Source organism: Parasteatoda tepidariorum, chromosome 6 (assembly GCF_043381705.1).
Source record: "Parasteatoda tepidariorum isolate YZ-2023 chromosome 6, CAS_Ptep_4.0, whole genome shotgun sequence".
In the NCBI taxonomy this organism is placed as follows: Eukaryota; Metazoa; Arthropoda; class Arachnida; order Araneae; family Theridiidae; genus Parasteatoda; species Parasteatoda tepidariorum.
This window is the reverse complement of record NC_092209.1, coordinates 55,478,344-55,490,945: the sequence shown is the minus strand read 5'-3', so window position 1 is coordinate 55,490,945 and position 12,602 is coordinate 55,478,344. Positions and strand designations below refer to the sequence as shown.

The 12,602-nt window shown below is 30.0% G+C and overlaps 1 protein-coding gene across 2 annotated transcripts in view; it reads right to left on the bottom strand.

The window, feature by feature from the left end:
- Window positions 1–1,985: 1,985 nt before the first annotated feature.
- The window catches only part of LOC107446065 (alcohol dehydrogenase class-3 chain L), a 170,559-nt gene continuing 159,942 nt past the window's right edge, over window positions 1,986–12,602 (bottom strand). For both annotated transcript variants that reach the window (XM_071182399.1, XM_016060598.4), the window contains exons 5-11: window positions 12,415–12,503; window positions 11,511–11,633; window positions 10,056–10,272; window positions 8,640–8,767; window positions 6,421–6,556; window positions 5,114–5,252; window positions 1,986–2,215 (exon numbers count right to left, since the gene is read on the bottom strand). In XM_071182399.1, coding sequence (XP_071038500.1) covers window positions 2,179–2,215; window positions 5,114–5,252; window positions 6,421–6,556; window positions 8,640–8,767; window positions 10,056–10,272; window positions 11,511–11,633; window positions 12,415–12,503 — 869 coding nt within the window. In that variant the 3' untranslated portion in view covers window positions 1,986–2,178. The remainder of the gene's footprint in view (window positions 2,216–5,113; window positions 5,253–6,420; window positions 6,557–8,639; window positions 8,768–10,055; window positions 10,273–11,510; window positions 11,634–12,414; window positions 12,504–12,602) is intronic.

The window sequence follows — 12,602 nt, the reverse complement described above, 5'->3', positions numbered from 1 at the left end:
GCAAATTGTAAATTTTGTGGCAGAGTACAAGACATTGACCATCTTATAAAATTTTGTCCCAAATTCCAGATGATCCGTGGCAGAAAATGGGATCAATACACTCAATATCAACTTTATGCTGATATTGACTGCAGGGAGAAAATCATCGAAATTCTTAAATATACCCTCGATGATCTGCTTGCCCCTGCGAGCACACCTGACTAATTTTATCTGGTTTTATTTTTAAACTTTCGGCTTTTAGGTTTTCTGGTTTTAAATTTCTGCTTTTAGTATTTTACTTCGGCACTTGCCGTTTCCATGACTTTATTCTCCCCTTGAACTGGCATCTTCATTATACATGGGACGTTCGAAATGAAATCTTGCTCTTGGTCAAATTCAGCACCCTCTGTCTTACCTGGTGTCATCTTTGAGTGTTATCCTCTCAGTGAAACTTTGGTTTACCTTAGAACATTTTTAATCTTAGAGGCACTTAGCCTTGAAAGGGAGACACTTGAACTTTTAGTCGACTATTTTATTTATTCCACTAGGCTTATTTTAGTCTTTTTTATTTTTAATGTGATTTTTCATATTTTACCATTTGATGTTTCACCTGACCTTACTTTTATATGTTTTTACCTGTATTTTTGATGCTTTTATTGTCGGTTGATTTTGTCCACATTGATGTTTTAAGCTCTTTTAATTTTTATTCTGTTTTATTTTTATTTTACTTTTTCAATTTTGGGATTTTTCCTATGTGTTTTAATCTTTTCAATTTAATACTTTTACTTTTCTGTAGTTTGTTAGTGTTTATTCACGTGCAAACGGGTGAAACCCTTATCCGCAAACTCCTTCGGGGGTAAGTCGGTTACTATTGGTCTTACAGCAATTATAATACTTTGTAATTTAAAAATATTTTTTCGTTAAGTGATAGGAACTATACATAATTTTCCTTTAGATTCTAATCCTTTGTAGACAGTTACAAGTAAAAAAAAGTGAAATTATAAAATTTATTTAAGAAAAAATAGAATTCTAAGAAATTGGCCATACTAAAAACAAAACAATCAATAATATTAAAATTAAATGAGATTTATTTTATTTAGAATAAGTAAAAATATTAGGAGACACGCACGGAGAAAAATATTCTGGCAAAATTGCGATACTGTATGGTAATTACATTTTTGGTATAAAAAATTTAATCCTGGTTATTAAAACTGAAATATACGATATATTAAATATTAATTTGGTAATTTTTCTGTTTATATGGTAAAGGTTTACCGGGAATTCTGACCTTCAAAAATATAATTCTTATTATCTCACATATATTTAGAAATATAAAACTGAAAAGTAAATTTAACCGAATAAATGGTTTTTATACCATGATCCAAAGTATTATGATAAAAGTACGAAATTTTACCACATTTACCTAATTTAAACACGTATAAATTCATATTTTATTCTTAATTTCTCTAAAATCGTTATCGAGAGCTTCGTTAACAATTACCTAGCTTTTTGGTGTTCCAATATAGTCAGAAAAATGGTAAATTTTACTATATTCTTGTCGTTTTTATAAGTGTACCAGACATGACAATTTTCATCGTATATGGCTTAAAATAAATTCGGGAAAATTATTTAAAAAAGTGAACCGTAAAAAGAACATTCAAATAGTGCAGAAGAAGTATGCGTGTTTAATCGTTCTTGAAATTTAGATAATATTTGCTTGCTTTTTTTTTCGATTACCAAATGACACAGCATTTTGAGGGGGCACTCATCTAAATACCGCTAATTGAATTTACGCATTATTATTTCTCCTTAGAATTCCTGCAGTTTTTTTTTTATAAATCTCCAATTATGGATACAAAATAGCGGTGAATACGATTATCGGCTCATCAACTTTATCCAGAGAATGATAAAAATGAAGATATAATAAGAAATCCCGGGTAAAAGGGTTGTTCATGATAAAAAAAATATATTAAGGAATTATAATTTAATAGAATTATAACATCAGAAAAGTTTTAAATAATATGTTTATTTATGTAGATTACAGAAAAATTATAATTATAAAACTCAATATGACTTGAATTTTCTTAGCAGTCTTTATCAACATTCAAATGAAACTGTTGCTCTATGTTGTTCATAAGCTACGTAAGGATTTCCGTAACTTTGGACTACAGTCTACTAACAGTCAGAAATTCTCCTTCTTTAGGCTTTAATGTCAAAATCAATGATTGCCCTTAACCTGAAAGATGAAAGAAACATTTATTTTTATTAAATGGATGCTCAATATAATTTTTTAATTAATAAAAGTAAATAGAAAGATTCGAGCCTTAAAGTTTACATAGGTGGTAAAATGGTGAAGTTAATTGTTTTAATAAATATGTATTTTTCTTATTTCGAGTTAATTGTTCTGAATTACATGAGGAAATAAAATTGTAAGTCGATGCCCACTTAAAATTGTGTGCATTTATATTTAGGTTTTAATTCAAATTAGTTAATTTTCTTTTCATGATATTTAAAAAGAAGACAACGAAAGAAATCTAAAAGAATGAGCAAGAAATTTATGTTAAATTAGACGAAAAACAACTACTTTTGATGGAATTTTGAATGTATTAAACCAATGAAAAATGCGACTGTTTAAAATTTACTTCCTGCCGTTGACTAAAACAATAATTTCGGGAATATTTAATAAAAAAAATTTTTGTGTTTCAACTTTAAAATATGCTTCTGTAACTATTTTTGTACTATTAACTGAACTTACATTCACCATTGTAATCTACTTATAAATGGTATTTTTTATATCGTTTTGAAATAAAGAATAGGGGAGAGTGGGGTCAATTGTAACAGGGTACGATTGTAACAGAGCAAAAATTTCGAGTGTCGGGTTCTAGATTTGGTTCCTAAGTGGCACACAAGGTGTATTTAATAAATCTACATGTACACCCCTGCTGGCAACCATTTTTAGGTACTTGTGAAAGAGTTACATCACAAAAGATATTTTCACGCTACGTAAGTACTTTTTTGGTATTAGAATATTATATTGTAACAAAGTAATTTTGTTTAAACAAATAAAAATTATTAACCGAATATGTAAGTGGACACCTTAATTAACATTTCAATAAAAAAATTTGTTTTGTTAATTAACTAGCATTGTTTTTAACAAATGAAGCTGAAATGGCGTCTTGGGGACGATTGCAACAATAAGTAAAGGAACGATTGTAACAGCTGAAAATAAATAATCTTACGTTTACAAACCATTACTCAACTCTTTAAGAGACGCCAATAGTTTCCTATATCATTTATATTATGTTGCATGTGCATTATTTTATTTGTCACCTTTCACAGCATAAATTAAAATTTGTAACCCCTTAAAGTTAAAAGTTTAACCCTTTAGGTCTCTGCTCATTATTATTTTTACTCCTAAAATATCACTACTATTTTGATCAAATAAAAAAATATATCACAACTATGATAATACGTATAATTAACTATGTTTTAGTTGAATTTATGAGCTGTTACAATTGACCCCGTAAGTGGGGACAATTGTAACAAGTGCACAACTGTCAAAAATTGTTAATAACTAATATAATAACATTTAAAATAAGGTATTTATTGTTTTTCTAGTAGAGGATAATCTACCTTACTCTTCTGTCAATTAATACTAATAATATATTGGATTTTTTGTAAGTTAAAGATAGTTAAGTAAAAAATGTTACAATTGACCCCACTCTCCCCTACAGTTATTACCTACAAGAGTGAACTATCCGACCGAGCAATAAAATTTACTTATTTTTGAATAAAATTACAAAAGATGAAGCTTACTCAAAAACGATATTTTTTGCCGATTATTATTATAAAGATTAGAAATGAAAACGATTATAAATAAAAACGATATTTTTATAAATAAAAGCGATATTTTTATAAATAAAAACGATATTATTATAAATAAAATCGTTTTTATTATATAACGATTATTATTCTAATAAAAACGATTATTATTCTAATAAAAACGATTATTATTATAAAAATTAGAAATGAAATGGCAACTGCTCTTTAGTTAGCTCATTCATTTGATGTACATTTGAAATTCAAATGAAAAAGTTGCATTAAGGGGAGAGAAACTAAATGTTTCGTCAACTTTTGAAAATAATTTTTATTTTCAGTAAAACGCAACCTCTTAAAAAATTAGTTCTTTTTTAATTATTTTTTCTTAAAAATTATTTTTTCTTAAAAATTATTTTTAAATAAAAGGGGGGATAATTTCAAAAAATTGGTATCATTTTTAAATTTTTGATTATGTGCAACAGCTCGATACCATCACGTTATTAAATAAATAAGTAAAAATATTTTTCGCTTGACCCTGCAACTGCCCTGGCGATGCTTTAGACATATTATTTCTTCAAAACTATTTATATTTCAGTTTAGAATAGATTATCCTATTACATCAATTGACACTGTTGTCAACATTTTGGATCATAACAAAAAATATAGACTTTCTTTGATAATAAAGTTATAAAATATTTTAACTGTCCGAAATTCCTGCAAAAATACAGGGAAAAAGACGAGAATGTGTACTAGTACTAGAACTAGCTCGAACGCACAAAAACGAATTTTTCTTTAACAGACTTCTGGAAACTATAGGTTTTTGCTGGGAATTTTATTAAAGAGGCTTTCTTTCAGATATTTTAATATATTGTTTTTTACTTCAATTGTAAATAGCCATCCATTTACCCGGTGCGGCGTGTTGAGTCGAAACTTTTGAGGAAAAATTTCATGAGGTCATTTTTTTTTCAGGATTTACAGTTGAGTCTTACTTTATTTCTGTAATATTACTGAGTCTCCTTTGAATATTCTTCTGTAATTTTACAGAAACGTTCTCTTTTAAATTCACTATAATTTTACACATGAGTTCTGATAAATAATAACAAACATATTATAATACATTATAGTTATATTATAATTATATTTATTATGCACTATTATTATATTATTATACATTATATTTTCATTATAACATAATTATAAATTGTATATAATATTATACATTATGATTATATTATAATACAATTATACATTATATGTTATGATTATATTATTAAATATTTTTGCAGGAAAACTTTTAAAGCGTAAGATAACTTACGATTGGCCAGTTCTCAGTAAATCAAAGCCTTCATTGATTTTATCTAGTGGTAGACGATGAGAAATCAGTTTTTCTAACTGTATTTGTCCATTCAAGACTTTATCAACAAGATGAGGAATATCACGAACTGCCGTGTAAGCTGCAAAAAATATATATTTTATTTAAATAATGTTCTAAGTTTGTCTTATGAAGCATGTAGGAAACTAATGTGCGTTATCAATAATAAAATAACAAATTATATTTAGTATTTTGCATGTGAAAAATATTTTTTGCATTAAAATTATACTAAATGAAATGCTGCAGTGCATTCAAACTATGAAGAATTATAAACGCAGTTTCAATCGGAAGATCTTTTGCAGTTCTGATTGGTACAAAAATACATCTGAGCTTTGCTTTAGCAGTTCAAATATAAATTTTATTTGAAGATCCTCTAAGTCTCATTGATTTTGAATAAATAAAATGATCTACAATATAATGATAGAACAATGAATTCATTAATTAGCTTTAAACTTACATTAAAAACAAATTTTAAAAGTTTTTAACGCTAGAAAGACTGAAAATTAGTATATATCTATATTGCCCCAAAAAGTCAAAATGACTGGATTGTAAAAGAATAAATAATGTGTAGGGAAATTTGTTTAAAATATATTTTTAATATTTTTATATTATTTACAGTTATATAACAAGATATTAGTAAATATGAACAATCAAAAGTTTATAAGTTGTATAAAATTCTAAGAAATTGTGTCATTATATACATCCTTGTTTTTCGAATTGAAATTAAAAGCAGTCAAAATGACTTCCTTAGGTAATCTAGAGCTAATTAATTTCCTAAAGTTTTAATTTTTGGCAAATATAAAAATTATTTTAATTTGCAGATTATTTGTAAGATTAAGTTCTTTTCATTTCGTCGCCCGGTGGCTGAGCGGTAGCGCTTCGTGCTGTCGTGCCACAGGTCCCTAGTTCGATCCTCGGGCCGGGCAAGGCTGACTCAGCCTTTCCTTTCAGTGGGTCAATAAATGAGTACCAAGCATGCTTGGGAACTAAACACTGGGGGTTCCGCGTTCGGCTGACCACCTGTCCGGAACATCTGCTCCTGCACCCCAGAGCCCAAGGTCAAGAATATCTCACCGCTGAGTTTAGTTTAGTTTTTAGTTTAAGTTCTTTTCAGAACAGGTAGAAATATGGAAGGCATGCTTAAAAATGTTCTTACCTTACGCAAGCTAAGTTAATATCTAAAGATCTTTAGAATTCTTTTAAGAAATTATCAAAATTTTTTTTTTTAAAATTATTAACATTATACTCACATCCATAATATGTGCCAACCAGTTGTCTGCCGTATAACAACTCCCAGACCCCTGCTTTCATTGTCGATCCAGTATCATTCAGGCCAACAATTACAGTCTTACCCCAATAAGGATGACTAGAGTTAAATGCTTCTTCCTAAAGAAACAGTGGTAAAAAAGAATTTAAATTTAATGAATGAGACACACTTAGTTTTCAGATTAATTCAAAAGATACGTGTCGGAAAATAGACGCGTGCACCATTTTTATTCGGGAGCGTGAGCTATGCTTTTCAAGACCGTAAATGAAGTGAAGAAATTAATTGAATCGATAAAACAACAGCGAAATGGTATTTGTTTTGATAAACACTCGTTTTTATACCGTAAATTTGAATAAATTTTGAGAAATGTAATTTTTTCACTCTTTTTATAAATATATCATTTTATTAATTATCGTGGTGTGGTGCAAATGTGGCACTCATTTCCTAATATCCTCAACAGGGTTAACCGAATGTGTTTCTACCTAATTCTCTATGTTGGTTCACAGTTCGTCGCCTGAACCAAAATACCCTAAAATGCTCTTAATATAATAAATATAAAGTTGAAAATCAAGAAATCGAATCATTCAGCAAATGAATTGCTAGAACAGAATTAAGAATTTATGTAGCTGTTGTTTTAGTTATTTTACGTCGCACTAGAGCTGCACAAGAGGCTATTGGAGACGGTCTGGGAAACTTCCTTGAGGATGATCCGAAGGCAAGCCATCACAATTTTAATCCTCTGCAGAGTGGATGGCACCCCTGCCTCTGTAGCCCAACGACCTGCACGCGAAGATTAAGAGTTGAAGTTGATTCACTCTTTAATCAAGATCATTGCTTTTACCCTGCCTAATTGAATCATGAAAATCAGAGTCTTACTTCCAAGTTCCAACGCTATCACGCTACTTTGCTATCACTTACTCATTCAATGATGAATTCGGCTGCATTATAAGTGTAAAAAATTGAATACAGACGAACACTTGACAGACTCCATTTTACTTCAATGTTGATGCATTGCGCGCTTGGGTTGGAAAGGATGAACATGTATATTAAATACACTGCTACATCGGATTAATTTCATGACTGAGTGGACCTTAAAAATTTGTCCTCGTATATCCAAATTTTCCAATTTTAATTTTTAAATGTTTCATCTACGGCCTACATAATTGAGTACTGCACTTCAGAAGAAGAATATCACAGCTGATATAGAAAACAATCAGTCAGCTGATTGTTTTCTATATTTAATTTAATAACTGTAATTTATCAGCAGATCTAATTTCAGGTTTACCAGTACAAAAGTTCAACTTCGTAGCCTTGTAATTTCGAACCCAAAAGACAAGAAACTTCTGGATCAACTATTGGACGAAATTTTGCCTTCGTGAAGGACATTACGATGGAACTAATTTGCATTGCCGTTATATGGTTGGCGTTATAAAACTACGAAAACCTTCCACTGTTATTCCGAAAGCAAGGAAGCTCTAACCTGTGATTCGTCTACCGCTGAGGATATTTTACGTCAGCACTGTGGTCGAAGCCAGCCAAGTGTGGAATTACCAGCTGATCGTTCATGAACAAAATGGCGTGTTAAAGTTGATCTAAATTTCAGAATGCAAATTAACGAGAAATTAGTTAAACACAGCGCTGTATCTCACAGCAAATTTAGTGAAATATAATTCTTTCTCTTCTACGCCTTCTACTTAACTTAGATTTATTATTTGTTTTTGTCTTTTATTGTAACCGTGATATGCTTTTGTTTTGAGTACCTGGCAAATTCGATGCATAATTAGTTTGTTTATGTTCTACATGGTTTCGTACGTGTCTCTGTGATAAGTATTAAATATATAGTGAAATAATTGAAATCTTTGTAACAGAATATAGAATGTGTCAATGGAATTGATATTTGACGGGATTCGTATACTCGAAATATAAAGGAAAGAACAATTGTTAATCTAAACAAATGCCACGTTTCAACAACTAAACAGAATCGAGAAACCCTCACTACGTCACTTGTAGGTATACCATTTTTTTTTTCTCTTGAGCTGATTTTCGATAGAAAACAGTTTTATCGTTGCTACTATATATCGAACTATAATCTAATTTTATATTTTTATTTTTTCTCAAATGCTTGATGAAACACGTGGAATAACTTTTTAACTATTCAAATGAACAAAAACTAAGTTTAGCCAATGTGTTATGAATTCTTACCATAGCTGAAAGAATTCCAACCGAGACAAAACAATAGTCAACGCCATCTTTGCACATTTGAGCCAAAGTTTCAGGCACACTTTTAACTTCCTTAGGGTTCAAAAAATCAGTTGCACCAAACTGTTTGGCTGCAATAAGTATAATCAGTTAGAGATAACTCTTAACAGATGAAAAAATTACTTTCATATTTCTAGACGAATAAAAATTTTATGTGGCACAACAAAATCAATTATCAAGAAATGGGAGATATTCATATTTCAAAACGTTTTCTCTATTCATTTCAGATCACGAATATCTTAATTATTTCTTTTAATTAATTGAAAAGAATATCTTTAACATGTTGTGATGTGTATTTAATTTACTTTCATAAATAAAAAAAATTAAACCTTGAATCGAAGATTTATTAAAAAATATATTTTTTATAATATCCATAAGTCTATCTTTTCTTCGGGTTGAAAGGATAAATCGAAGATCCAATAAAATATGAGTAAAGTTCTTCGATTGCAAACTATTCACAGGTAGGATTTAAAGTTTTTTGAACTAAGAAGCCGCCTCCGTTGTGGAAGGAGTAAGTTAGCGGTTTACTTGTTTTTTTTCCTTTTGTTATTTAGCTGTTGGTTATAACGTAAAATGTCACTAGTAGCATGCAGATCATGGTTTTAGAATCCGTGATACTTTTCGCAGGTTGCAAAAAAAAAAAAATTTAGCTAATTTTATTTTTAATTTCTTTTTACTTTACTTAATTATTTTTATTTCATTTTATTATTATTTGTTCTAAAAATAATTAAAATAAAAAGTCGTTGCGATTTACATTTTCCGGCAACTTTTTGCTTGCGCCCGTCTAACCGAAAAGTACCGAACCCCCTTATACTAACTATGAGTGGTGTAGTGTATCTACCACTACAAAAACATGATTCCAATTCACTGGTATATAAGACATGTTAACACGATGCTATGTTGCGGTACCTCTTCATAGATGAAGGTTGACATTGTCTGTAACAACTCACCCCGCATTGGTGACCCGGACGTGATGTGAGCATGCTTCCCTTGACATACTCTCTCACTTCGATATAAACACGCCAAGGGTACCTTTTCATAGATGAAAGTTGACATTGTCTGTAACAACTCACCCCACAAATGATATTTCAGATTTTTTTCCCTATTGTTCCTTAAAAACTGGTTAATTTCTATTTAAAATGTATTACACTAAAGCGAGTATATTTTAATGCTTTATCTAAGTGATCTATTACTTTTTGAGCTTTGTTCATAAATTGTAGGGTGACCAAAATAAGCATTTGGTGGCTTCAAATATGATATTGATTAACTGTCTTACGTCTTAATACATTTTTCTAACAGCTAATTTTCTGTAAATCTTGATGTGTTAATTTTTAATAACAGATGCTTTTCATAACGTACCTAGTTCAAACTTTTTAGCATTGGGATCAATGCCAATAATCTTAGATGCTCCACTGTCTCGGCATCCCATGATGACACACATACCGACTCCTCCAAGACCCCAAACGGCACAAGTTGATCCTGGTGTAACTTTCCCAGCATTCATTGCAGCTCCATAACCAGTAGGAATACAACAGCCAGCTAGACAAAGGGTGTTGGGGTTGGCTTTAGGGTTCACCTGCAGCACAAGTTATAAAAGTTTCAAAATTGAGGGGAAAATCCACTAATTTTAATATCGGTGCTTTATTATCGAAATATTTCTCTTTATATCTCTCAAAATCATTATTAAAAGTATGGCAATAATGAAACAACAAAACTCATAAGCATATAAAAAAATACAAATACAAAAATGGAATTTTTTTTTTGTCTCAACACCTATTGTTTTGAAGCTGAAAAAGAACAACGTGGAGAGACAAATAATGGTTTAATCTACAGTAGAGCTATCCAGTCTATAGTAGAAGTTTGCAGTTATGAAGTCTACAGTAGAATCATCCAGAAAGTAGCGAATTATGGATGGTGTTTTCTACACTAGGGGACGCTGCAAGCTCCATACCGCCTATACTTCCGGGTTACTGTTTCCGGTGTATTTTAAAGCTAGTTGGCTCACAACGTGATCATTGTGTTTTGAGAATCTTGCAAACGTGGTATTTGATTACTTATTATTTGTTTTTATAATGCTAACAATACTTGCGCTCACAATGCTAAAGGTGCTAACACTAGCGTAAGATGGTACACAGCTTGCAACAAGAACAAACAGTAATAAACAAATGGAAAGAGGCCAAATCAGGAGTTACTCAAAACGAGTTATTCAAAATCTAGCAACCATGTCACCTTTTTTAACAATATATCTATAAATAACTAAAACAGATTTTCACCTCCAGCTCACCAGAATTACTTAATAACATTAATATCTCATGAAATACGGCAGATTTGAGCTCAGAAATTATCTAGTTTATTTCTTTTATTGAAAACAAAATTATCCGTCTGAAAATATCGTCTCCCAGAATAAGCTGTAGTAAGCAGTTGCAAACTTTCTAACAGGAACCAAAGCAGGTATTGAGCTCGAGATTGTTATTGTTTACATTTTTATTATGAAATAACAAGCTTAAAGGCAAACTAAAAAACCACCTCGTGAAGCACTAAACTAAGAAAAGGAAATATATTAAAAATAAATTAAAGTGGAAGCACTGATATACACGGCATACTGACATTATTTCATGTTCATGACTTCGCTCTGGTATGAGGTAATTATTTTTTGTATTTCATCTTCATGCATATACATATATACAAAATATGGTTGATATAAGTTATTATATATAAGGTATCCTGTTTTGAGTACGTTGCGTAACGTTAAATTATTTTAAAAAAGAGAAAATAAATAGTATTAATTAGATTATAAGCTATGATGAAACGTACTTTTGTAACATTAAATTGAGATGTTACGATATATTCAGAAAATAATCCTAAGGAACCCATTTGACTGCATTTCTTCCCTTTGGCTGCAATACGAGAGGTACCATCCATTTGCAGATTGTTTCTCTGTTAATAAATACAACATAAATAACTTTTTAAATCAAATTAGCATAAATAAATTGAAGTAAAAAAGAGTATTCATTGGAAAATTAATAAAACTGTTAACTTTTAGTTGCAGGAAGGCAAAAAAATAACCAACGATATAAAAAATCGATTAAAGAAAAACGGAAGAAAATAAAAATAGATGTACTGTTTTCAGGGATCTGTTTAGCAAACCAGTTTTTATTCTCATAAAAGTTTGAAATTGAGGACAATAGATGGCTGAAAATAACTGCCTTCTGCTGGATGTCTGACCATTCCAGTATATTTATTTGCACGCGAGTCTATTAATCAAGTTTTTAAATTCCACAACTTTGTTAGTGCAAAAGGTGGTTATTTTGATAATATTTTTTTTTTTTTTTGGAAAATAAAGTTGACATCACGATCTGCGAACGAAATTTGTTGCTAATTTTGATGCTTCGTGAAAAATAACTTCTAGTTTCCGAAGTTCTGATTTTTATGACGTACCGGTTTTCATTTAATAGATTTTTCGAACTAATAGTTCTTTTTTGAAGAGCTGTTGCTTTATTATGTTGAAAGATAAGCAAATTCAAATCGAAAAATTTTATGGTGAAATCTGGGACCAAAATTAATTAAGGAACACTTTATATAATAACTAATACGCATTATTTTTTTATTCACCAATATTTTCATTACAGAGTGTATTCGACTCTAAGTAAGAGAATAAAAAAAAAAACAGTTTTTGGTTACAACATAGTAGACAAAGATAAAAAAAAATCAAACTCACTGGCTGTTTTCGGCACACATTTGTTTTTGGGCTCATACAGTAGTCGCAGTCCCTGCAGTATGCTTCGAATGTACACACTACGATGTCACCTATAAAAGTGAAAGTGCATTAAACAAATGCATTTAATATTCCCCTCATAGAAGGTTTAAAAAATAAATTTACCTATATATATATATATATATATATAT